Here is a 26,613-nt window from a genome sequence, read left to right on the forward strand (position 1 = left end):
AACGAGCATTTATAAACGTATATTTATAAAAGGATATCTCATAATATAATATCTATCTATATAATATAATAATATCTTACAAGTTTATACATTCGGAATAGTTTTAACTAATTATTTTGCTAAACTTTAATGAGTCTTTGCAATATAATAAGGTTTAATGGATAGAACAATATGTTAAAATAGATTATATTTAAATAAAATGCAACATTAAATTCACGTTTCGTATACAGACGTATTTGTCTCCTTTGGCTTGCCGTAGTGTTGTCATTGAAAAGTGTCATGGTGGCGTTTGGCACTAAGAATGTGCATTTTATCAACAGAAAACGATCTGAATCCCTTAAATTCGTTGTTTGTTTTGCTCTTTTCCGGCGACCGCGACTGTCGGACACAACATAAGCACGTCGAACAGTTTTAGCCATTATTAAATAACGCTGTCGCGTGAATGTGCGCTGATTTCTCTCTGTCATCATGTGTGACATGCAGCGCGATGAGGAACTGCGGCCGGTTCCTAAAGAGCGAGCCGTGCTCGAGAGCTTCTTCACCCAGCTCGGGATGTTCTGGTTCGACAGGGCGAAGGATTATGTGGAGAAGGAGAAGGACGCCAGTAAGAGTGCAGGAGCCATCTGGGCGTCGCTGCTGGCCGCTCTCGCCCACCTGGCAGCCGCAGAGAAAGCCTACCACAACATGACTTTCCTCGGGCAGAAACTAGGTATGAGAGAAGCGGTTCTAATACTGTATCTTTACCTAAAGTACTGTTTGAAGCCCATTTCCGCCACACAAGAAAATAAATTATGGTAATTTATAATCATGTGTCTAAAAATTATGAAACAAAAGTTATGATAAAAATTCAAAATTGTGAGATAAATGTGAAATTATGACAAATCACATTATCAGATGATAAAAGTAATAATTTAGATAAAATATAAATTGACATTAAAAAGTTGAAATAAGTCTTAATTATGAGATTAAATTGAATTACGTGATTTAACAAGTCCTAGTTACCTCATTTTTATTATAAAAAAGTCAAAATTATGAGATTAAAAGTCCTATTACCTAATTATTACTATTAAAAGTCTCAATTATGAGACAAAAGTTATGATAAAAAAGGGCCATAATGAGATAAAAAGTAACATTATGACAAATAAAAATTGTCATAATTATGAGATTGAATTGAAATTTTGACATTAAAAATCAAAATTACAAGATTTAACAAGTCCTAGTTGCCTAATTATTATTGTAAAAAAGTCTAATTTATGAGATAAAAGTTATGATAAAAAGTCAAAATTACGAGAAGTCATAATTATGAGATAAAAAGTGACATTATGACAAATGAATTTGAGATTATTAAGATAAAATAGAAAGTGAAGCTAAAAGTTTAAATAAGATACAAAGTCATAATTATGAGATTAAAATAAGATAATTACCTAAATTATAAGACAAAAGTTATGATAAAAAAATCAAAATAATCAAGGTCAAGTTTATTTATATAGCCCTTTAAAACAGCATAAATGCTGACCAAAGTGCTGCACAATATACCAAACAAAACATCCCCATACAATACAATTTAAACACTAATAATAAAATATCAAAAGAAACCAAACAAAAGTAATAAAATTAAGACAGGAACATCATGCAATATAAAACAATATTGATGAAGTCATAATATGAGATATGAAATGAAAGACAAATGAAATTATGAGATAAAAGTAATAATTTAGATAAATAGAAATTGAAATAATAATTATGATTAAATTTAAATTTTGACATTAAAAATCAAAATGATGAGATTAAAAGTTCTATTACCTAATTATTATTATAAAAGTCTAAATTATGAGACAAAATTTATGATAAAAAGGGTCATAATGAGATAAAAAGTGACAGACAAAATAAAAATTGAGAAAGTAATTTAGATAAAATCGAAATTGACATTAAAAAGTTGAAATGTCTTAATTAAATCGAAAAATCTTAATTATGAGAATTCCCAATGACCTAATTATTATTATAAAAAGTCTAAATTATGAAATAATAAAGTAGGAATTATGTGATAAAATGTCAGTTATGACAGAAGTCGAAATTATGAGTCGTAATTATAGCAAAAAGTTATAATTGTAAAAAGTGACGTCACTTTAATTATTTCATAATACATAATTATATCAGTTTGTCAACTATGGATTTTATTTCATAATCATGACGTAATATCTCAATTTCCTCATTTTATCTCATTGTGACTTTTTGTCATCATTCTGATTTACCAAAGCATTTTTTTTGTGTGATGGAAATCATCTTCCAGAGGTATCAGATTTTAACACTATGTACTTTATGATTATCTGATCTAATCATTCAGTAATCTATCATAGTAAGGTCAAAAATGTGGTATTACCCTGGTACACTCAAACACTGGTACATGAATCAGGCTAATCCAATATTTTTTGAACGTCATGAAACGTTCAATGAGAGAGTAGTATAATTTAAATACAGCAGATGGCGCCATGTGGCCATACATAATACATCACCATCTGTTTGGTTTCATATTCCAGCATTGTGTTGTTTTAATGCCTTCATATTAATGTGTGTGTGTCACGCAGGTGGTCAGTCATTCTTCAGTCGTAAGGATTCCATCAGAACCATCTACACGTCTCTGCACAACGAACTGAAGAAGGTGGTGTCCATGGGCCGCCACACATCCGGAGGCTCCACTCCCAACCTGGAGGACCTCCTGTCTCATTTGTCCGAGCAGCTGTGTCACTTCACGCAGGCCAGGATGGAGATCGCAGACTTCTACGAGAAGATGCATTCTCTGGGTAACCAGAAGACTGTGAACTCTGAGGAGCTCGTGAGCACGCTGGAGACCATTTTGCAGAAGTACAGTTCAAGGTGAGAAACGGAGAGTAGTGTATATAGTGTAGCTGATCCTTCGTTATGACTTTGTTTTGGTTTTATTACACTGACAAACAATTATTAAATCAATGTTTATTTCATATATTACTGAAATGGTTTAAGAAACATTTAGATTATGAAGATCATTGTGTGTGGGTCTGTGTTGTAGTGTGTTATCTACACCACCAGAGGGAGCCTTGGCTTGCCTTACTCACATTCACCCTTTATTTTTTAGCAAAACAAATGGTTTTACACTGTAGACCTTACGACTTTTAGCACTGCGCTTGTATTCTGTCTTCCGGTTTGTATTTTCACAGCATGAAGGTAAAATCTTACAGATTTATTAATGAACTCTTCCAGGTCTACTGAATCTTGTTATGATATCTGCTTCAAACTTTCGTTAACTTACAATAAATAAAGCCATTTCACCAACTAATTACTCTACAGTGATGCCTTAATAATATACAGAGCTACTGCAAAAATGAAAGTTCAAACAAATTCTAAAGATGGCTGCACACTTGTTTCTCTTGAATGGAAGCTTGTTTCCGCCTCTGAATAAAAAATAAAAAAGGTAATTCGACTTTATATCTCGCAATTCTGACCTTTTTTCTCTCAGAATTGCGTGATATAAACTTGTAATTGTGAGTTTCTCACAATTCTGACTTTATAACGCAACTGACTTTATATCACACAATTCTGAATTTATAACACAGTTGTGACTTTATATCATAATTCTGATGTTATAACACAGGTGCGACTCTATCATGCAATTCTATCTTTATAACACGCCATTGCGACTTTATATCACGCAAATCTGAATTTATATCACACAATTCCGACTTTATAACACACAATTCCGACTTTATAACATGCAATTGCGACTTTATATCACGCAAATCTGAATTTATAACACAGTTGTGACTTTATATCACAATTCTGATGTTATAACACAGGTGCGACTCTATCATGCAATTGTCTTTATAAGACGCAATTGCGACTTTACATCACGCAAATCTGAATTTATAACACATTTGCGACTTTACATCACGCAAATCTGAATTTATAATGCAATGGCGACCTTATATCATGCAATTCTGACTTTAACACTTGCGACTTTATATCACACAATTCTGAATTTATAACGCAGTTGCGACTTTACATCACGCAAATCTGAATTTATAACTCAATGGCGACTTTATATCACACAATTCCGACTTTATAACATGCAACTGCGACTTTATATCACGCAATACTGAATTTATAACACAACTGCGACTTTATATCACGCAATTCTGAATTTATAACGCAGTTGCGACTTTATATCACACAATTCTGAATTTATAACACAGTTGTGACTTTATATCATAATTCTGATGTTATAACACAGGTGCGACTCTATCATGCAATTCTATCTTTATAACACGCCATTGCGACTTTATATCACGCAAATCTGAATTTATATCACACAATTCCGACTTTATAACACACAATTCCGACTTTATAACGCAGTTGCGACTTTTTCACACAATTCTGAATTTATAACGCAATTGCGACTTTACATCACGCAAATCTGAATTTATAACGCAATGGCGACCTTATATCATGCAATTCTGACTTTAACACTTGTGACTTTAAATCACACAATTCTGAATTTATAACACAGTTGCGACTTTATATCACGCAATTCTAAATTTATAACGCAACTGCGACCTTATATCATGCAATTCTGACTTTAACACTTGTGACTTTATATCACGCAATTCTGAATTTATAACGCAACTGCGACCTTATATCATGCAATTCTGACTTTAACACTTGTGACTTTATATCACACAATTCTGAATTTATAACACAGTTGCGACATTATATCACGCAATTCTGGTTTTATAAAGCAATTGCGACTTTGTCACACAATTCTGAATTTATAACACAGTTGTGACTTTATATCACAATTCTGATGTTATAACACAGGTGCGACTCTATCATGCAATTGTCTTTATAAGACGCAATTGCGACTTTACATCACGCAAATCTGAATTTATATCACACAATTCCGACTGTATAACATGCAACTGCGACTTTATATCACGCAATTCTGATTTTATAAAGCAATTGCGACTTTGTCACACAATTCTGATGTTATAACACAGGTGCGACTCTCTATCATGCAATTGTCTTTATAAGACGCAATTGCGACTTTACATCACGCAAATCTGAATTTCTAACGCAATGGCGACTTTATATCACACAATTCTGAATTTATAACGCAGTTGCGACTTTACATCACGCAAATCTGAATTTATAACTCAATGGCGACTTTATATCACACAATTCCGACTTTATAACATGCAACTGCGACTTTATATCACGCAATTCTGAATTTATAACGCAACTGCGACCTTATATCATGCAATTCTGACTTTAACACTTGCGACTTTATATCACACAATTCTGAATTTATAACACAGTTGTGACTTTATATCATAATTCTGATGTTATAACACAGGTGCGACTCTATCATGCAATTCTATCTTTATAACACGCAATTGCGACTTTATATCACGCAAATCTGAATTTATATCACACAATTCCGACTTTATATCACGCAATTCTGAATTTATAACGCAGTTGCGACTTTTTCACACAATTCTGAATTTATAACGCAATTGCGACTTTACATCACGCAAATCTGAATTTATAACGCAATGGCGACCTTATATCATGCAATTCTGACTTTAACACTTGTGACTTTAAATCACACAATTCTGAATTTATAACACAGTTGCGACTTTATATCACGCAATTCTAAATTTATAACGCAACTGCGACCTTATATCATGCAATTCTGACTTTAACACTTGTGACTTTATATCACGCAATTCTGAATTTATAACGCAACTGCGACCTTATATCATGCAATTCTGACTTTAACACTTGTGACTTTATATCACACAATTCTGAATTTATAACACAGTTGCGACATTATATCACGCAATTCTGGTTTTATAAAGCAATTGCGACTTTGTCACACAATTCTGAATTTATAACACAGTTGTGACTTTATATCATAATTCTGATGTTATAACACAAGTGCGACTCTATCATGCAATTCTATCTTTATAACACGCAATTGCGACTTTATATCACGCAAATCTGAATTTATATCACACAATTCCGACTGTATAACATGCAACTGCGACTTTATATCACGCAATTCTGATTTTATAAAGCAATTGCGACTTTGTCACACAATTCTGATGTTATAACACAGGTGCGACTCTCTATCATGCAATTGTCTTTATAAGACGCAATTGCGACTTTACATCACGCAAATCTGAATTTCTAACGCAATGGCGACTTTATATCACACAATTCCGACTTTATAACATGCAATTGCGACTTTATATCACGCAATTCTGAATTTATAACGCAGTTGCGACTTTATATCACACAATTCTGAATTTATAACTCAATTGCGACTTTACATCACGCAAATCTGAATTTATAACGCAATGGCGACCTTATATCATGCAATTCTGACTTTAACACTTGTGACTTTATATTACACAATTCTGAATTTATAACGCAGTTGCGACATTATATCACGCAATTCTGATTTTATAACATGCAACTGCGACTTTATATCACGCAATTCTGAATTTATAACGCAACTGCGACCTTTATATCATGCAATTCTGACTTTAACACTTGTGACTTTATATCACACAATTCTGAATTTATAACACAGTTGTGACTTTATATCACAATTCTGGTGCGACTATCATGCAATTCTATCTTTATAACACGCAATTGCGACTTTATATCACGCAAATCTGAATTTATAAAGCAATGGCGACTTTATATCACACAATTCCGACTTTATAACATGCAACTGCGACCTTATATCATGCAATTCTGACTTTAACACTTGTGACTTTATATCACACAATTCTGAATTTATAACACAGTTGTGACTTTATATCATAATTCTGATGTTATAACACAGGTGCGACTCTATCATGCAATTCTATCTTTATAACACGCAATTGCGACTTTATATCACGCAAATCTGAATTTATAACAGTTGTGACTTTATATCACAATTCTGGTGCGACTATCATGCAATTCTATCTTTATAACACGCAATTGCGACTTTATATCACGCAAATCTGAATTTATAAAGCAATGGCGACTTTATAACATGCAATTGCGACTTTATATCATGCAATTCTGACTTTAACACTTGCAACTTTATATCACACAATTCTGAATTTATAAAGCAGTTGCGACATTATATCTCGCAATTCTGACTTTATAATGTAATTGTGAGTTTATATCACACAATTCTGAGAAAAAAAGTCAGAATTGTGAGATAAAGTTGCAATTCTCCTTTTTTTTTTTTTTTTATTCTGTGGCGGAAACAAGCTTCCATCCATTCTCTGGCGCATAAGGTCTATACAGGTGTACTAGAAAAGCTATGAAAGCCCATTTCCACCTCCAAGTAAAAAATGAAGGTAATTAAAAATGCACTTTCATAGAAAAACATCAAAGCAACACCAAAAATATTTATATTAAAAATGTGCTAGATTTAAAGGTGTGTTTAAAGATATTTTTTATAAAAGCATCTGCCAAATAAATAAAAAAAGCACATACTATTATTCAGAATTAATACATAATTAAGTCTTGGATTGACTATCTACCCTAACCCTAAGTCTATGATGGCATCCAAAGAAATATATAATACACACACACCTATATATCATGCCGAAAAATTTTCACCCATGATTTCTTTTAAAGTAACTGCAACTTTAAATAACAATATAGTTCTAGCAAAAATGATGTATGATAAAGCCGTACGTGAGCCCAGCACCAGGTTAATGATATCTGAAGCTGAGCGCGTTCCCACTGACTGCTCAAGGTGAACTCTGCACTTCACGGAAACAAGGATGCCAAATGTTGAGTCATCGCTGGAGCAGAAGAGACAAGATCTCACAAACGTTATCCGATCAATTAATCAGTCAGCCAACTGCTCAGCAGAGATTCAGCTCTTTCCTGCAGCGGGACGCTTGAGAGCGTCGCCCAAGGATGACCTTGAGAAATCAGCTTTGAACTGCTGGCCTACAAAGAAAAAGCATTAAATGTGAATTCTTGATTATGATTATCAAACAGGTTTCCCACACACTCCCCATGTTCCATTGGCTGGCCAAACAGATAGTCCCGCCCCAAACTCACACCATTGGTTGCTGCGTTGGGTTGGTCAGGATATTTTCCAAATGACAAACGGCTTGTCTCTGAATTAAACTGCAATAGAAAGTATTGTTCTGTCAGCTTTTTTTTTTGTTATGAAGAAGCTCCCTATTCTTTCTCTCTCTGTCATTTCCTCATGCTCTCTTTCTGGCTGCCTGCTAAGACATGTAATTAATGATCAGTCAGGGGTGAAGAATTTTCACGCTGCTGCTGAATGCAGGAGATGTAATGAGCTCTATGCCACCCTGCAGTATTCATGACTTTCTCCAGAGCTAATGAGCAAAGAGAACGAGCTGGCACGGCGTCGATAGCTCAAACACAAACAGGACACACAGATTGCAGGATTACAGAGATGTTGACAATCGTCCACCATCTTGCATCGTCTCATATTGATAGAGTTCCATTACACGTATGGCTGCACAATATCGGGAGAAAAACTGGCAATGCGATTAGTTAGATTTTCTGAGATATATTTTGTGGTATGAAAAAATACAGGAATGAATTCAAAATGACTTGAATAGCTATTTTTGAAAAAATCATTCTTGAATGAGTTGATTTTGTTGAGTGCATTTGCATTCAAAATTAAAGTTATTGTAAAAATCTGGAAAATTACATTTTACTCAGATCAACTTTTTTTTTTTTTGAGTGCAAAACATCCTTTTATGGTTAAACAATTTGGCAAATACTTGAAAAATCAAAGGAACCAACTCAAACTCTTTCAGTAACCACATTTACACAGTTTTTGACCCATTCAATAAAATGATTTTTTTTTTTTGTGATTAAATAAAAATTAGAAATAAATTACAATAAAATGACTGTACTTTAAAGGTGCCCATTGTTTCCTCCTTCTTGTGTAAATCTCATTTGTTTAAAAGACCTCTGAAGAACAGGCGAATCTCAACATAACACCGACTGTTACGTAACAGTCGGGGTGTACGCCCCAATATTTGCATATGTTCCTAACATTATGAAAGGCATTAGACAAGGGCAGGACGTCTGGATCTGTGCACAGCTGAATCATCAGATTAGATAAGCAAACAAGAACAACAGCGAAAAATGGCAGATGGAGCAATAATAACTGACATGATCCATGATAACATGATATTTTTAGTGATATTTGTAAACTGTCTTTCTAAATGTTTCGTTAGCATGTTGCTAATGTACTGTTAAAAGTGGTTAAAGTTACCATCGTTTCTTACTGTATTCACGGAGACAAGAGCCGTCGCTATTTTCATTTTTAAACACTTGCAGTCTGTATAATTCACAAACACAACTTCATTCTTTATAAATCTCTTCAACAGTGTAGCATTAGCAGTTAGCTACGGAACACCATCAAACTCATCCAGAATCAATGTAAACATCAAAATAAACACTGTACTTACGCGATTAGACATGCTGCATGACGAACACTTTTGTAAAGATCCATTATGAGGGTTATATTAACTGTTTGAACTTTTTTTATGTTGTTTAAGGCAAGCGCGAGCTCTTGGGGCGTGGAGCACCAGATTTATAGGGCCACACACCCTGAATCGGCTCATTTCTAATTATGCCCCAAAATAGGCAGTTAAAAAAATGCTTTTAAAAAAAATCTGTGGGGTATTTTGAGCTGAAACTTCACAGACACATTCAGGGGACACCTTAGACTTATATTACATCTTAAAAAAAAGTTCTAGGGCACCTTTAACAAATAAAAATAACATTTTACTAGTACAATTGTTTTGCACACGGTAAAATTAAAATACTACTATTTACATCTTAATTTCCTTGAATTGCACTTTTATTTTGGTGGTTTGCCAGCAAATATATGCTCTGCCAGTTTCAGAGTGAATCGTGGCACTGCTCATGATTGTGTTTCAGCATGTACTAAACAAAAATGGTGCAGAATTACTTTGAACAAAGTAAATTTCACAAAAAATTACAAAGTAACATGACATTTTTAAGGAGAAAGACTGAAATAAGGTGCATTCAGACTTGTAGAAATAATTAAATCAGAACTAATAATTAATTACAACTTGTAAACTCTGAAAACTCAGAAGTCTGACTTCTTCAACGTGACCAATGCAGATTCTTTTTGCAGTAGATAGTGTTGCTGGAGAAACACATAATTCTGAGTCTGAGGATGTGAAAAAACACAGTCCAATAATCTTTGTTTTAGCTTCGAAAACTTTGAAAAATAATTTATGATGTATAAATAAACAGTGTCGCGCTTCACTTTGAAACTGGCAGCAAATTACATAATTTAGCTTTGCAATTTTACTATCGTGTTAAGCCATATCATGGTATTGATGTTGTTTCAATATATATTGCGCAGCCCTATAATTTAGTGTTGTCTAAAATATTGATATTTCAATTTGTATCTATACTGAAATATCAGAAACTCATTTTCTGCAGTATCGATACACCAATATCAGCTGCACGCTCGCTCACTCTTCTCTCGGAATAGTGCATGTATTGCGCCTAATTTTATCATTCCCACAGGTTTTGTGCTAAAAAAGTGCATGCGCCACTGATCTATGTACAGTAAGTGGCACTCGCAAGTACCACTTAGTGCACTTAAAAGTTCAAATACATTCAAAATTATGTCAAAATGCCCATATTGCTGAGTATTCAGGTAAATAAAGTCGGTTTTGGAACGTATACTATAGGCTATTGGATCTGTGCATAAGCTCTTAAAGCGACAGCAGCCTAATAAACCTGCTGCTGTCTGTCATGTTAATCAAAGAACAAAAGATGGAAAATCATTCGCTGCTCTTGACTGAATAACTTTAGTAGCTTTAATTGTAAGCATTATTCTGTAGTATTTCTTACTTGAATACTATTGTTAGACCCACCCACCCTATCGTTTGTGATTTATTTGTTATTTTTTTACTGACTGTTTACTTGTCTTTTTGTAAATGTAGTTCAACGATACAAATAAACATTCCCTGTGCTGTTATTACAACAAAATTACCCAAATTATCAAAAATACAAAGAGAGAGATAAATCATTTGTATGGCGGTAAATACAACAGTTTAACCCGTGCCGCATCAAAAATGGTATCGATTATTGATATTTTTTAAGGGATTGAAGCTGGAAATTCCAGTATCGTGACAACACTACTATAATTCATTAGAGGTTGTATCTGTAATCCCTGATGGCCATTTCCTTTCTTTCAGATTCCACCATCCAATCCTGAGCCGCCTCGAGAACAGCTTCCAGGTGGAGGTGGACGTGTTGACCCAGCTGCTGCGATGCCAGGCGCAGATCTCCGAGTGGCATTTCCTGCCGTCTCTGCTGAACCTGCACGGCGCCCATTCCAAACTTCAGGCGTGGGGTCAGGTGTTCGAACGGCAACGAGAAACCAGGAAACACCTCTTCGGAGGCCAATCCCAGAAGGTCGTGCAGCCGCCGCATCTCTATCTATGGCTGCAGCGCCTTCAAGCGACACTCCTGGCCAAGTTCAGCTTCTACTTCCACGAGGCTCTTAACCGGCAGACGTCACAGTCCGAAATGAAAACCCTGACGGCTCGCACCTCCCTCGATTACTTCGGCAAGATCTCTGCCTTCATTCGCAAGCACGACGCTTCTAACGTCTCCTTGGTCTTCGACAACCGTGGCTCCGAGAGCTTCCAGGGACACGGATACCACCATCCGCACTCGTACCGTGAAGCCCCCAAAGGCGTGGATCAGTTTCCGGCCGTCGTGTCGCTTCCCGGTGGAGAAAGGCCAGTCACGCACTGGCCCAACGTCATCATGATCATGAGCGACCGCGCCACAGAGCTCAACGCTCTGGATAAGGTGGTCCACTTCTATGACGATAAAGTCCAGAGCACCTACTTCCTCACGCGGCCCGAGCCACACTTCACCGTGGTGGTGATCTTCGACGGGAGGAAGTCGGAGAGGGACTCGCACATCGTGGCATTCCTGCAGGAGCTGACGGGATCGCTGAGGAACTCCAAACCCTTCACTACACTCAAGCCTGGCTCCAAGGGCTGAACTTCATCATATAGTTTATTTTAAAAAGATGTGTATATCGGTTGCTGTTGCTTTTTTATTCACTGTGCTGCTGAAACTGTTGTTGAATATAAACCGTTTTATCCTTCTCGCTTTGAACAACTATTAAAGAGGTCCAAAAGCTTCAAACACGTTCAGACCAAAGACGAATATCACAGCTGTGAACGTTTGTCTTGTTTTTAATGTGCTTACAAATGACTGTTCCGGCTTAGCTATTGGACTTGCTTTACTGAATATAAAAAGGGACCCATTGCAAAGAATTTTGATTTCCCCCTTTTATTGTTAATTTGCTATGTGTAACACATTTTAATAGCTGAGTCTTTGGTTTTAATGTTTTGACTGTTTTCTCCTCCTCCTGTGTATATTTTTACTTCTGAAATAAAGTTTAGAATTGTGCATCAGACTAAAACTGTACTGACTTCTCTTCTCAAGAAATAAAATTACAGTTTATATATAATACAGAATTTATTCTTTTTGAATTCCACATATGCATTTTTATGGTACTCAAGTAACATTTCTTATGGAATTAGTTCACTTCAGAATTAAAATTTCCTCATAATTTACTCATCCCCATGTCATCCAAGATGTTAATGTCTTTCTTTCTTCAGTCGAAAAGAAATTAAGGTTTTTTAGGAAAATACTCCAGGATTTTTCTCCTTATAGTAGCCTTCAACTGTTTGACTTTGTAAACACTTGCTCGGTACTTGCGCCTGCATCACGCGTGACCTTCCCAACATGATTACGTAATGCATGACACATCACAGAGCTACTGCAAGATGAGTATTTGTGGTTAAAAAGTAGATACATTTTTATTTATTTTTTCCAGAAAATGACTGTTTTGCTAGATAAGACCCTTATTCCTCATCTGGGATCATGTAGAGCTCTTTGAAGATGCATTGAAACTGCAATTTGGACCTTCAACCCTTTGAACCCCAATAAAGTCCACTATATGGAGAAAAATCCTGGAATATTTTCCTTCTTTTCGACTGAAGAAAGAAAGACAAACATCAAGGATAACATGGGGGTGAGTAAATTATCAGGAAACTGTAATTCTAAGGTGAACTAATCCTCATCAATGTTGAAAACAGCTTGATGATAATTTTTTTTTCAGGATCCTTTGATGAATAGAAAGTTCAAAAGAACAGCATTTATTTGAGAAAGAAATCTTTTGTAACATTATCAAAGTCTTCACTGACACTTTTGACCTTTCTTTTCAACCATTCCTGGTTGCCTTTTAATGTGTTTAAAGTCATTGTCCTGCTGGAAAACCCATGACCTTCATGCTAATTTAATGCATACTTTTTATGCACCATTCAAATGTGAATATTGTCTTAGGTCGTTTTAAGTCTGTGGTGTGTTAGAAACTGAGATTGATTATTTTCTGGTTATGGTTCACTGCAAACCCAGTGAAGTGCATGGGTCACAGCTATATATGAGAGCTAACGTCTGTACTCAAGGACAGCAGAAAGAATGTACTGCCTTGCATTTGAAAAATGGATGAAGATTAATATAAATCAAAACATTAAAGATTGATAGCGTTATACCCATAACACAAGACAGAGAAAACATGCTCCCATCCACAAAATTGAAAACCACAGCAGTGTCCAAAAGTCTGAGACCGGAACGGACCAGAAAATCTGGACTTAAAATCTAATGTTGAAATGTTGTGATGTAAATGAATTCTAAATAATTCAGCAACACTAATTAAATAAGTCATTTTGTGACCACGATCATGTGACTGTATAGACGGCTGACTGCTCATTGGATCATCTTAAAGGGTTAGTTCACCCAAAAAATGAAAATTCTGTCATTTATTACTTACCCTCATGCCGTTCCACACCTGTAAGACCTTTGTTAATCTTTGGAACACAAATTAAGATATTTAAGTTGAAATCCGATAGCTCCGTGAGGCCTCCATAGGGAGCAATGGACACTTCTCTCAAGATCCATAAATGTACTAAAAACATATTTAAATCAGTTCATGTGAGTACAGTGGTTCAATATTCAATATTAATTAATATTATAAAGCGACGAGAAAATTTTTGGAGCGCCAAAGAAAACTAAATAACGACTTATTTAGTGATCGCCGATTTCAAAACAATGCTTCAGGAAGCATCGGAGCATAAATGAATCGGTGTGTCGAATCTTCTGTTCAGAGCGCCAAAGTCACGTGATTTCAGCCGTTGGCAGTTTGACACGCGATCTGAATCATGATTCGACACACTGATTCATTTATGCTCCGATGCTTCCTGAAGCATCACCAAATAAGTCGTTATTTTGTTTTTTTGGCGCTCCAAAAAAATTCTCGTTGCTTTATAATACTAATATTGAACCACTGTACTCACATGAACCGATTTAAATATGTTTTTAGTACCTTTATGGATCTTGACAGAAGAAGTGTCCATTGCTCCCTATGGAGGCCTCACGGAGCTATCGGATTTCAACTAAAATATCTTCCGAAGATTAACTAAGGTCTTACGGGTGTAGAACGGCATGAGGGTAAGTAATAAATTACATAATTTTCATTTTTGGGAGAACTAACCCTTTAAATCATGCGTGAGAACACGATCATCAGGTTTTACACCAAATTGTGGAGTTCATACAGCTGCTAAAGCAAAGGAGAGACAAACCAAATACTTGTCTTGTCATTAATGTAGTGCATATTACATATATGACATTCATTTGAAGCGTATTGTATGTTTTATACACAGCGGAAATCGCCTGCATTTGACCGGAATTACAGAATCGTCAACAAGCGGACTATCCAGATAGCGTCGTGAATGTCTAACTTTGGCTTTAAAAAGATTGTCCTAATAAACACGCAAGAATAAACTTGGTGTTCTCCATGATTACTGTTCATTCCGATAACCGAGAACTTGAATGCAAGAGCTCGTGATCACGATTTATGAAATGGGTAACGTATTATTAAATGTCAGCTAGCACGTGAAGGCAGCTTAATATTCACATTAAATTTGCAATTCAATATCTGGAAATAGTAGTCGTATTAAATTATAATGCAAAACAAAACATTTTCACTAGTGCTCTCAGATGTCTGCATGATGGGAAATTATCCCTTGCTAAAAGGCAGAGACTGTGTCCTCCACTTGTGCACTTCTTTGTGGGTCATAAAAGCATCATCGAATCTTCCTACATTTTTAACAGCAAGACTGAAATAAAAGCATAGGTTAGTACCTATTAGTGCACATGTGTACAGGACATGGATTCTAACATTCCAAGGAAAACTGAGGGACATTAAAAGGATGGTAAACTTAATAATTTACATTTAAAAAAAATAATAGTATTTCGATATTTCACATTAGACATTCTACTAAGTAACTTTGCAACTACATGTCAACCACCAGTAATTGATTAGAATATTAGACTGTATGCCCTGCTAACAGTTTATTTTGATGCTCCCCAACAGACATACTACTGACTATAAGTAACTTTGCAACTGAAAACTGCAACTGCAAATGGTTCTATTCACCCCGCTCCGAGCTGGATTCGTACTGGTGTTTCTGGCATGGGGGACGGGCACGCTAAAGACCGCAGCCTCTAGTCGCTAGTGTGCCCCTCAAGATCAGGTGAGTGAGGTTTTCACGCACAGTTCTACTAGCTGGCCTCTGTTACACTCAGCCCCCTAAACCTCACTCCCATCCGGGTCACGGCACCAACGAAACCCCTCAGGTTCTACTCACACTGCTCTGCGCAGGATTCAAACCGTCGTTTCCGGGATGTGGCGATTAACAAGGATGCTAAAGACCGCCCCCTCTAGCAACTGTTGCTAGTGCGTCTCTTGAAGTCAAGGGAGTGAGGTTTACATGTACAGCTCTTACAAGCTGGCCTCCGTTACACAATGACATGTCAACCACCAGACATTGATTAGAGAATTAGTAGACTGTCTGCTTAAAGGGTTAGTTCACCCAAAAATTTAATTTCTGTCATTAAGTACAAACCCTCATGTCGTAAGACCGTCGCTCATCTTCAGAACACAAATTAAGATATTATTGATGAAATCCGAGGGTTTCTGAACCACACACAGGCAAAAACGTCAGTGCACCTTTTGAGGTCCAGAAAAGTATTAAAGACATCGTTAAAATAGTTCATGTGACTGCAGTGGTTCGACCTTAATGTTATGAAGTGACGAGAATACTTTTTGTGTGCAAAAACAAAAAAATAACGTATTCAACAATTTCTTCTCTCCCCTGTCAGTCTCCTACGCAGTACAGCGCTTCCGTGTTTACCTCCGAATGCCGGCTCTGTATTGGCCGCTGCTGTTCACGTGAGCACCACGATGCATGCGTGCAGGGGCGTAGTTTATGGGGGTGAGGTAACCCCCCAAATATTCAAATCCATCAGTTACAACCCCCCCAATATTTCAACATGAAAATCACAGTAGATCTATACTAAAATATGTAAAGTTCATTTATTTTGTAACAATTTTGTTTATAATCGAATATGTGTTTGTCATAATAAATTAGTCAAAAAAATACCCCCCCTCCAGTGAACCGATTGGTAACGCCCAACCAATGCGCGTCGCACTTTCACCAACACAACGCGAGTGGAGCTCTACTGTTTGAAGAGAGCGGGTAGCACCAAAAAAAATGAAGAGAACCGCTGCCCAGCCGACTATATTAAACTTCTGTCCAAAGAGGGACGTTAAAAAGAATAAAGCATGTACTGAGAAGGAGGTATGAAAACATTGTAATAGTTAAGTACACTACACATATATTTTAGCTAGCTAATCCATTGCAATTTAGCCATAGCATAACTATCTGTGTAACTGTAACCAATTACTAAAACAGCCATCTATTTTTTTTCCTTCATTTTTCAATAGCGTCTTATCAATGACAAAAGTATTCAAATTGGTGTTTGTTTTCTTCCTTAATTAATCTGACTTTTGAACGAATTGGCTGAATGAATGATTTAAGTAGCTCACTCATTAAAAAGTCAAATCGCTGCCACCTACTGGCGGTTACAATATATAACATAATTTATTTCTTTTTATAATCACTGTTATGTTAGAATTTGATGAATGGTTATACATAAATTCCATAAAGTTATGATAGATAGATAGATAGATAGATAGATAGATAGATAGATAGATAGATAGATAGATAGATAGATAGATAGATAGATAGATAGATAGATAGATAGATAATAAATTATCCAATAACACTACATAAAACACATAAAACAGATTTTTTTTAAATTAAAAAAACAAAACAAAAAACAGGCAGCATACCAACGCTCAACCCCCCCAATGTTGAAACCAAATTTACGCCCTTGCATGCGTGTGATGCTGGCACACAAAATAAAGCAACTTGCATTACTTGTTTGAAAAAGTAACTCATGTTTTGTTGTAAATTTATAATGCGTTACTTTACTAGTTACTTGAAAAAAGTAATCCGATTACATAAACACAGATTAAAGGTAACTTTGCACGTACAAGTCAACTTATTCTAGTAAACCTAACCCTAACTGTCTACTAATACTCTAATGAGAGTCAAAGTTAGTAGAATGTCTAAAGTGCACTATCAAAATAAAGTGTAACCAAAATGCACAATTCGATTTGGTAATGATATTTTTGTGTGTGCACTATCAGAATCAGAATCAGAAAGAGCTTTATTGCCAGGTATGTTGTTTTCACATACTAGGAATTTGTTTATCACTTTAAATATCACATGCATGCTTTACTCACCATTAAGTTTTAGTATATCATCCCAGCACTACAAACTGAAATATATCAACGACAACAACAACAAAAACGTACCACACGCCATTTTTGAGACATATCAATTTTCCTTTATTTCAAAGACATTCAGTTTCGACACATTTTAAAATGCACTGGAACATGATTTAATGCTACATGCCAATACAGTCCTATACATGAAAGTGCGACATCACAATGGATTAAATGTACATATTTATTATTTGTTTAGGTTATTAAATATCTGGAAAGAGCTCTATTATTGTTATTATTTAACTTGGGGAACGACTCTTCAGAGAGCGATTGGGAGCACACACCCTTGGCAGACCAGGCTCCTGCATTCAACATGCATCCTGAAAGGCACTTTCATGTGAACACAGTGTGTGTGTGTGTGTGTGTGTGTGTGTGTGTGTGTGTGTGTGTGTGTGTGTGTGTGTGTGTGTGTGTGTGTGTGTGTGTGTGTGTGTGTGTGTTTGTGTGTGAGTGTGTGGGAGGGTGGGGCGATGGTCTATATGCACGTCGCTTGTAAAAGGATAAAAGGTGGGCGTTAGATACGGCGACAAGCGGACGCGGTCGTATGAAAGAGCACCAGTAAGAAATGAATCCTCGTAGGTAAAAAAATAGAACAGGTATAGAAAAACGTAAGAGCAGCAGTCAAAAAAAGTGGAAAAACAATCATTGTTAGTGTATAAACAACTCATTTCGTAAAACAACTCACCTCACCTTCATGCATATTTACACACCAGATTAAACACCCTTGTTCTCACACACACACACACCCACAATATCTTGTCTACAAGTGCAGTGCACTCTTTCTAACTCTTTCACTCACACACACACACACACACACTCAAACACTTAAGTTGCCATGTACAAGCATGAATTATCCATCATCTAGTACTCTGCACTACTCTAACCACGATTCATCATGCAAAACCCCCCACATACAGCACACACACACAGGAGAGCCATGTATGGTTAGCGTGCTCCAAAGAGTCTGCCGTTGACGATATCCTACAAACACACGTACACTGGAAGCACAGGAGACGTTGAAAATCGAGGATCGAACACCATTATGGTCCGTCAGAGGAGCAGCAGTGGAAATTGTACTCGGACGATCTGAGGGAGGGCAAGACCTAGAGAACGAAGTCACCATTTTCCCGCCATTTTTTCCACAATCCTCTCCGGATGCAATTAAATCTCTTTTGCACTTTCAGTAGGATATTTCATTAAAGCTTAGTTCACGTTTGCCCTCGGAATGTTACCAGTTCCGTCCCTCCCACGTCGTCCAATCAGGCTTCAGGGTTTGGTTTCCACGGTACAGGGGGAGGTTTATCTGGTGATCAAGGCTTAGTGTGGTATTTTTCCGAGTGGAAAACAAATGGAACATTCATGGAATACATTCTGTTTTCTTCAGTCGCCGGAAAAGGCTAGGTGCGTGGCTCGAAAAACCAAAAAAAAAAATGAAATTACATTCCCCATCAACTTCCAACAGGTGAAAATAACCGTTTTCCCAAGAGGCACCGGTACTCCTGTAACTCGAATCGAAGCGTCAAAGAAAGCAGCAGCAACTTATATTGACGGCGCGAATACATCCCTCTTGTGGTAAGGCCTAACAAATCAAAGCACTCAAAATGCATTGCACCAACTCAATGGAACGACATTTCCCCAAAAAAACAACAACAGTACTTCCTGTACAGGCAGTCTCTCTCCGCTGTCTCTGAATGCGTTCCTCGTAAATGTATCTACACACAGACACGGTAAAGTCCTATTCACTTTGAGAATACACACACACACCACCCTGACAACACATTTATGGATATAATATCGTAGACTAACGCTATCAGACCGTTCTGCACGTAAACTAGCTATCGGCCGTACAATCAAGTCATTATTAAGAGATTAACCCTGTTTACGTTCTTCAAGCAATCATCAAGTCTTGAACCCTGTTTCCTTCGGTTTGACCCATTGGCTTACATAGTGCCGGATTTGTCGCCGCCAAAGCTTGGAGGCGGGTTTTGGGGCTGCTGGGAAGGTGGAGGGTTGGCTTTGGGGAGAATGGGCGGTTTGGGGCGTAGGGCTGGTGGGCGAAGCGTCACGCCCATGCGGGGCGAGGCGATGGGCTTGAAGGTGGCAACGGGGTCATTGGAGCGGCGGGACGAAGGGCCGGGCAACGGGGGGAGAGGTGGAAGGGGGCTGATAGGGCTGAGGGGGCTCGGGGAATCTGACGGGCTGGACAAGCTGGAGGGGGTGGAGCCGGACGGGCAGGACGGGCTGCTCTTCACCTGCTCCAGGGTGTCCAGCACCAGGTCAGGAGCCGCGGTTTTGCCGTTCTGCCTTTCCAGCTCACGCAGCTCGTTCAAGGCCAGACTCATCGTTTCCTCTATATCCTGGAGAGAGAGAGCGTTAACTGTACAGGTATTACTAACAGGACATGTTGGGTCAATTGAGCTTGCGTGAGTGTGGATTTGGGTGAATCTCTTGAAACCGGTCACGGACACATCCGGGTCATAATTCAAACTCAAGGGAAATAAGAAAGAAATTGTATTTTGCATAAAGAAATTAAATCTATTTTTAGGATCACTCTTTTTTTCCCCTATTAAATACTAATATATATATATATATATATATATATATATATATATATATATATATATATATATATATATATATATATATATATATATATATATATATATCATTTTTTTTTTAAATATTGTAATATTTTTTAATATTGTCACTTCATTATTAATTTTATTATTTCATATAAATTGATTATACATTTGATATACAAATAATGGAATTAATAAATGTATAATATAGAATATGAAATGATTATACATTTAATTCACATGATTAAATACATAAAATAATATAATTTTCTGATTTATATCACTTAATTCACTGATTATTCACTTTGATCAAATTTCCAAAATTAACATAAATTGATTATACATTTAATACATAAATATTGAAATCTTATCTCATTTATATAAAATATAAATATTACATATAGATATTATATCTAGTAAATATATTTATGTATAGATATTATAGACATTAGATATTATGTAACTATTATATAACTAATAGTTTAATTCATTCACATATCATTATTTCTAAATATTAAAATGTAAAAACAAAATGAACCAATTATTTAATATACATGACTGAATACATATTATAGAAATTTTATATCTAATATGAATAATCTGATTGTTAATATTCAAATCTAATCGAATTTATATAAAATATAAGTATTATATATAGATATTATAATGTATAATATAATTGATCATAATTTATTATTTTTAATTAATTTGTATATTCTTTTTTTATATTAAATGTAAAAAGAAAATTCCAAAAATAATAAAATATGAACGATTATACATTTAATACACATGATTGAATCAAATATAATAATTTACTGATTATTCATTTTATTAAATCAAATATTTAAAAAAAAAAAAAAAGCTAATCTTTTTCCAAAATGAACATAAATTGATTATACATTTAATACATATATGATATAATAACTAAATGAGAATTTAAATGGAAATTGTCAAAAAATAATGTCAATTCTTAATGATCCAACAAAAAGGTATCAATTTAAATATGCAAAATAACTTCTTTTTTCCTTTTAATTTTGAGAATGACATGTTTTTGTGAGATTCACCCATTTTCATGACTGTTCATAAACAAACCTGTGCCATGGTGTGCGGGTTCAGCGTCTGGGAGCGTTGAATTGGTATCCCACAATGCAGCGCGGAGGGTGACTGGCGTATTGGAGGACTCTCTCGTTCTCTCTCCCTGCGCAGAGACTCGTGTCTGCTGATGCTGGCAGTGACGTTGCCGTTGGAGTTGGCGTTGTGTCCTGTGCGTCTGTGGTGCTCAGGACTGTCCAGGGCACAGCTGTTCCCACGTAACAGCTCCCGCGGGCTGAAATGCCCTGTTACGGTTACCGTTACGGGGGGCGAGCTACGTTCCAGCCCATTGCCGTGGCAGTGACCGTCGCTTAGGCGACCCGGGACGCGGCGCAGGAGGGCTTCCGTCCGCTTCCGGTGTCTGAAGAGAGGAAAGAGGAAGTTATAAAGGAGAAAAGTGACTAGGAGACTAAGGGCCGTGTGTGTGCGTGCTCACCGGCTGATGAAAGTCTCAGGGATTCTGGGTTCAGTAGGGGACGTTAGCGATCGCCTGGAGCTCACTTCATCTGAAGGTGTGGTGCTGACCTCACTGTCTGCTTTCTGGCTCAGAGTGTCTGACATGGCCTCATCCCTGAAATATGTATTCATAAGTATATCCATCCATCATCTTAAGATCAAGCTATTCGTTTGATCAACATTTCTTATAGTTCAGTTAGGAAATTCAATTAACAAGAATAGAACAAACTTCAAATCAAAAACTGACCATGATAAAATACTTTGGTTGCCATAGTAATTTTTTTTGGATGCTATATGCAAATACAAAAAAAGGATACATTTATGACATTTTCATCTATTTTCTCAGCATGCCTTTGTAGATGAAGTGTATGAACTCACTCCTGCAGCGTGACGTATTGGTGCGGTATGAGTCCGTCGATGCCGTTGTGCCGTCCCTCCCACCAGTCCTCAGACGCTCTCTGGAACAGCAGCAGAGTGGCGCCTTTTTTAAAGGTGAGTTCCCGTCCAGAGCGTCCCACATAGTCAAACTTGGCTATCGCCTCCACAGGCTCACCCTCTGAAAGACAGACAGAGATATTCTGCATTTTTGGGGAAAAGAACAAGTTTTTTTACTAGTCATAAGCATATATTAATTACCCTCCTCGCTCGTCTGTGTTTCCGTCCCTCCATCCTGCTCCCCCTCCTCAAACGCTCCAGGTTCACTGTAGGGACTTTCACTTTGAGCATAAAGGATGCAAACAGATGATCAACATACTGGAATACTCTGGTCAATACTAATATGGTAATCAGTTAAGCTCTCACCAGTACTCCGTATTGCTCATGCACTTCTCATAAACGGGTCCCTCCAGCTCTTTGGTGTCAGGGAAGATTGTTTCATGGTGAATGATGATGGTCTTGATGACCTCGTTGACGTGCGCCTGACATGAAACTTGGTCCAGGAGGTCCGGGGTGGGCATCAAAGTCGGGCCGAAGCATATGGCCAGGTTTCCAGGGTCCATCATGTTCTCGTCACTGTACTGGGACAAGCTGTGATGGGAAATAAACCCAAGATGCATTGTGTTGTCTCCTGAGCGCATTGCTATAATTATGCGTTCTCAATCAGAGTGAGTCATAAATTCCATATCGCACCTTTTCTCTTTGCACCTTTACACAACGCGCTCCCACCCTCCCTCTGTCTGTCTCTCGCCATATCCCTCTCACCGCATGGAGGTGGGAGAAGTTTTAATTTCCGGTGTGAAAATGGATGCTTAGTTTAGCTGCATTTCTCCTATTCAATGAGACACTTGAGCTTTGCAGCTGAAAGAGTTGTGTTCGTGTGCGAGTACAAATATTGATCAATATTTCATACGAAGTATATAGATGGAAAAGTGTGCATGTGGGTTTACTTTGCTTCACTTTAGGGACTGCAAACACAAATCAGCTAAATCTGGTAAAAGTAGATTCAGAGTAGATATAACTGTAAAATGTCTTATTTAATTTTTTGTTTCATGGTAGTATTTTCACTGGCAATTGAAATCACATTTGCGAGTTTATATTTCATAATTAATTTTGACTTTACTCAGAATTGCGAGTTTATATCTCAATTAATTCTGCCTTTTTTTCCTCAGAATTGCAAGTTTATATCTCATAATTCTGACTTTTTTAATCGGAATTGCGAGTTTATATCTCATAATTAATTGACGTTTTCTCAGAATTGCGAGTTTGTCTCATAATTAATTCTGACTTTTTCCTCAGCATTGTTACTTTTCATAATTATGAGTTTGCCATAATCATCATAATTAATTAATGTAAATTCTGACTTTTTTCTCAGAATTGAGAGTTAATTCTGACTTTTTTCAAATTGTGGTATAAACTCACAATAAAAAAAAAAAGTTAATTGCAACTTTTTATCTCACAAATCTGATTTTTTTTCTCAGAATTGCGAGTTTATATCTCATAATTAATTGACTTTTTCTCAGAATTGCGAGTTTATATAAATTAATTCTGACTTTTTTCTCAGATATGCAAGTTTATATCTCATAATTAATTCTAAGTTTATATCTCATAATTATTTCTGACTTTTTCCTCAGAATTGTGAGTTTTCATAATTCTGACTTTTCATAATTATGAGATTGTCATAATCATCATAATTAATTAATGTAAATTCTGACTTTCTCAGAATTGAGAGTTTATATCTCATAATTGACTTTCTCAGAATTGTGAGTTTATATCTCATAATTAATTGACGTTTTCTCAGAATTGTGAGTTTATATCTCATAATTAATTGACTTTCTCAGAATTGCGAGTTTATATAAATTAATTCTGACTTTTTTCTCAGATATGCAAGTTTATATCTCAATTATTTCTGACTTTTTTTAATCAGAATTGCAAGTTTATATCATAATTCTGACTTTTTCCTCAGAATTGTGAGTTTTCATAATTCTGACTTTTCATAATTATGAGTTTGTCATAATCATCATAATTAATTAATGTAAATTCTGACTTTTTTCTCAGAATTGAGTTAATTCTGACTTTTTTCAAATTGTGAGATATAAATTCACAATTGAAAAAAAAGGTAATTGCAACTTTTTCTCTCACAAATCTGACTTTTTTCTCAGAAGTGCGAGTTATAAACTCTGAATTTCAAGAAATAAAGTAAGAATTGTAAAATAAAAACAAAAACAAGTTTCCATAACAGCATGTCCTCTACTGGATAGCTACATAAATGTGTGCATGAATACTCACTGGTTGAGGAATGCAAACAGGTATCTCATGAGCACTAGTGTTGGCCGCGGTGTTGTGGTCAAGATCTTACGGATGGAGAGGGCACGCTCGTACAGATTCTCAGTTCCTGTTGAAGGCACATAAACACGCAAGTTCATAAACAAGGAAAATCAGACGTCCCATGTGCTCAAACAGGCAGGGACTCTTTCATAGACACATGAAAAGACACCAGCTGTCCAAACTCCCCAGGAAACCCGAGTACTTAGCACCCTGTCATTTCCCGAATGCTTGTGCCACCATTTCTCACACACACCTTTCCTTCCTCCATCCTGCTTCATTCACATACGTGCACAACTTATATTAAAGCAGGGGAAAACGTGCACTCACGGACGCAGGCGATGAGATCATTGAACTTCTCCTTGGGGAAAAGCGGGTTGTCCAGGTTGCGGAAGTACATTTTCAATACGCCCGCTACCGAGTTAATGTCATGGTTATTCTCCTCGTCAGTCAAGGGATCGTTGCCTGGGAAACAGTCAGGTGAGAGAGTATCCATGGTGATAGATCCTTTTAAATTAAAATCTGTGATTTTCACGTTTTAAAGGGTTAGTTCATCCAAAAATGAAAATTCTGTCATTAATTACTACATTATTAAAATTACATTATTACCCTCATGTCGTTCCAAACCCATAAGACTTTCGTTCATCTTCGGGACACAAATTAAGATCTTTTAATGAAATCTGAGAGATTTCTGTCCCTCCACTGACAGTCCACGCCACTACCACTTTCAAAAGTTCATAAAGAGATTGTAAAACTAATCCATATGAATAGAGCGGTTTAGTCCAAATATTCTGAAGAGACTCAATCGCTTTATATGATGAACAGATTGAATTTAGGCTTTTATTCACTCATAAACATTGATCACATGTCAGATATGGTAAACAGAAGCTCAAGTATGTTTGCTTGACGTGCAAAAACCAATGAGGTTCATTCTTTTGTGTTACGAAACACGTTTGAGAAGCCGCAAGAGGTTTGTTCTGAAGATGAACGAAAGTCTGGGTGAGTAAATGATGACAGAATTGACATTTTTGGGTGAACTATCCCTTTAATACAGAACTGAGCTTTCTTTTTTTTTATTAACCCTTTCCCCGGCATTGACAGAATTTTCAGTGTTTTCACTGTTATAAGGTTTGCAGACCCTATTACGCATCTTCTGAAAGAGTAAAGAATCTCCGGATTAAAACACAAGCAAAAAAGGAGCTGAAACAAGCGATAAAAGCACGATTTTCTCAGCTTTTTGTTCAAAATGTTTTTTTTTATTTTTTTTTTTATAAAACTTACCAAAGTCCCTTTTGAGGCCCTACAGTGATGCGATGAATTTACTAACGGACGACTGGCTCTTTCACTTAGAAGGCGGGGCTTATTCGCTATATTGGGTGTTGCACTTTCTCCGATTCATAAGTAATAGGAGTCTTCCTATATATAAAGTCTTTAAACGTACCCACATTTAAGTGTTGATAAAAATACTGCATGAAGCTAGAATAAAACATGTTTTTTAATTAAAAGCTCTGTTCTTTCTTTTATATATCGCATGTTTTGATGTTCATACAACAAAATATTCTAGGGGCCCTAAATTTTCTGTGAAAAAAAAAAAAAAAAAAAAAAAACTGGCAGTGGCTGACAACTAAAAAAAAAAAAAAAAATGGCTGGCCGGGAAAGAGTTGATAATCACAATTTTAATCAAGAGATAATCTGAATTAAAAAAAAATAATAATTATAATATAATATAATATAATATATATATATATATATATATTTTTTTATATAAATAATTTTGCATTTTTCTAATTTAATTGTATGAAATCATTACCAATTACATGGTTAAAGCCACAAATTTATTTTATAATTAACAAATAGTTAATAAGT

At 36.2% G+C, this 26,613-nt stretch overlaps 2 protein-coding genes across 5 annotated transcripts in view; one reads left to right on the forward strand and one right to left on the reverse strand.

The window, feature by feature from the left end:
- The first annotated feature begins 272 nt into the window (after window positions 1–272).
- On the forward strand, window positions 273–12,535 carry kics2 (KICSTOR subunit 2). The gene is made up of 3 exons (XM_067390890.1): window positions 273–709; window positions 2,586–2,874; window positions 11,280–12,535. Exons 1-3 carry the CDS (start codon window positions 469–471, stop codon window positions 12,097–12,099), a joined length of 1,350 nt encoding a protein of 449 aa, XP_067246991.1. The 5' UTR covers window positions 273–468; the 3' UTR covers window positions 12,100–12,535.
- Window positions 12,536–17,910: 5,375 nt separating this feature from the next.
- Window positions 17,911–26,613, reverse strand: part of srgap1b (SLIT-ROBO Rho GTPase activating protein 1b) — a 51,714-nt gene continuing 43,011 nt past the window's right edge. For 2 of the 4 annotated variants that reach the window (XM_067390891.1, XM_067390894.1), the window contains 8 exons: window positions 25,078–25,212; window positions 24,712–24,817; window positions 22,789–23,013; window positions 22,624–22,703; window positions 22,366–22,543; window positions 21,968–22,102; window positions 21,532–21,892; window positions 17,911–20,217 (listed from right to left, as the gene is read on the reverse strand). In XM_067390891.1, the coding sequence (XP_067246992.1) occupies window positions 19,801–20,217; window positions 21,532–21,892; window positions 21,968–22,102; window positions 22,366–22,543; window positions 22,624–22,703; window positions 22,789–23,013; window positions 24,712–24,817; window positions 25,078–25,212 (1,637 nt within the window). In that variant the 3' untranslated portion in view covers window positions 17,911–19,800. Of the gene's footprint in view, window positions 20,238–21,531; window positions 21,893–21,967; window positions 22,103–22,365; window positions 22,544–22,623; window positions 22,704–22,788; window positions 23,014–23,168; window positions 23,255–23,372; window positions 23,414–24,711; window positions 24,818–25,077; window positions 25,213–26,613 lie in introns of those variants that run through there. The other 2 variants (XM_067390893.1, XM_067390895.1) reach the window with 2 other exon arrangements.

Source organism: Chanodichthys erythropterus, chromosome 8 (genome assembly GCF_024489055.1).
Source record: "Chanodichthys erythropterus isolate Z2021 chromosome 8, ASM2448905v1, whole genome shotgun sequence".
NCBI lineage: Eukaryota > Metazoa > Chordata > Actinopteri > Cypriniformes > Xenocyprididae > Chanodichthys > Chanodichthys erythropterus.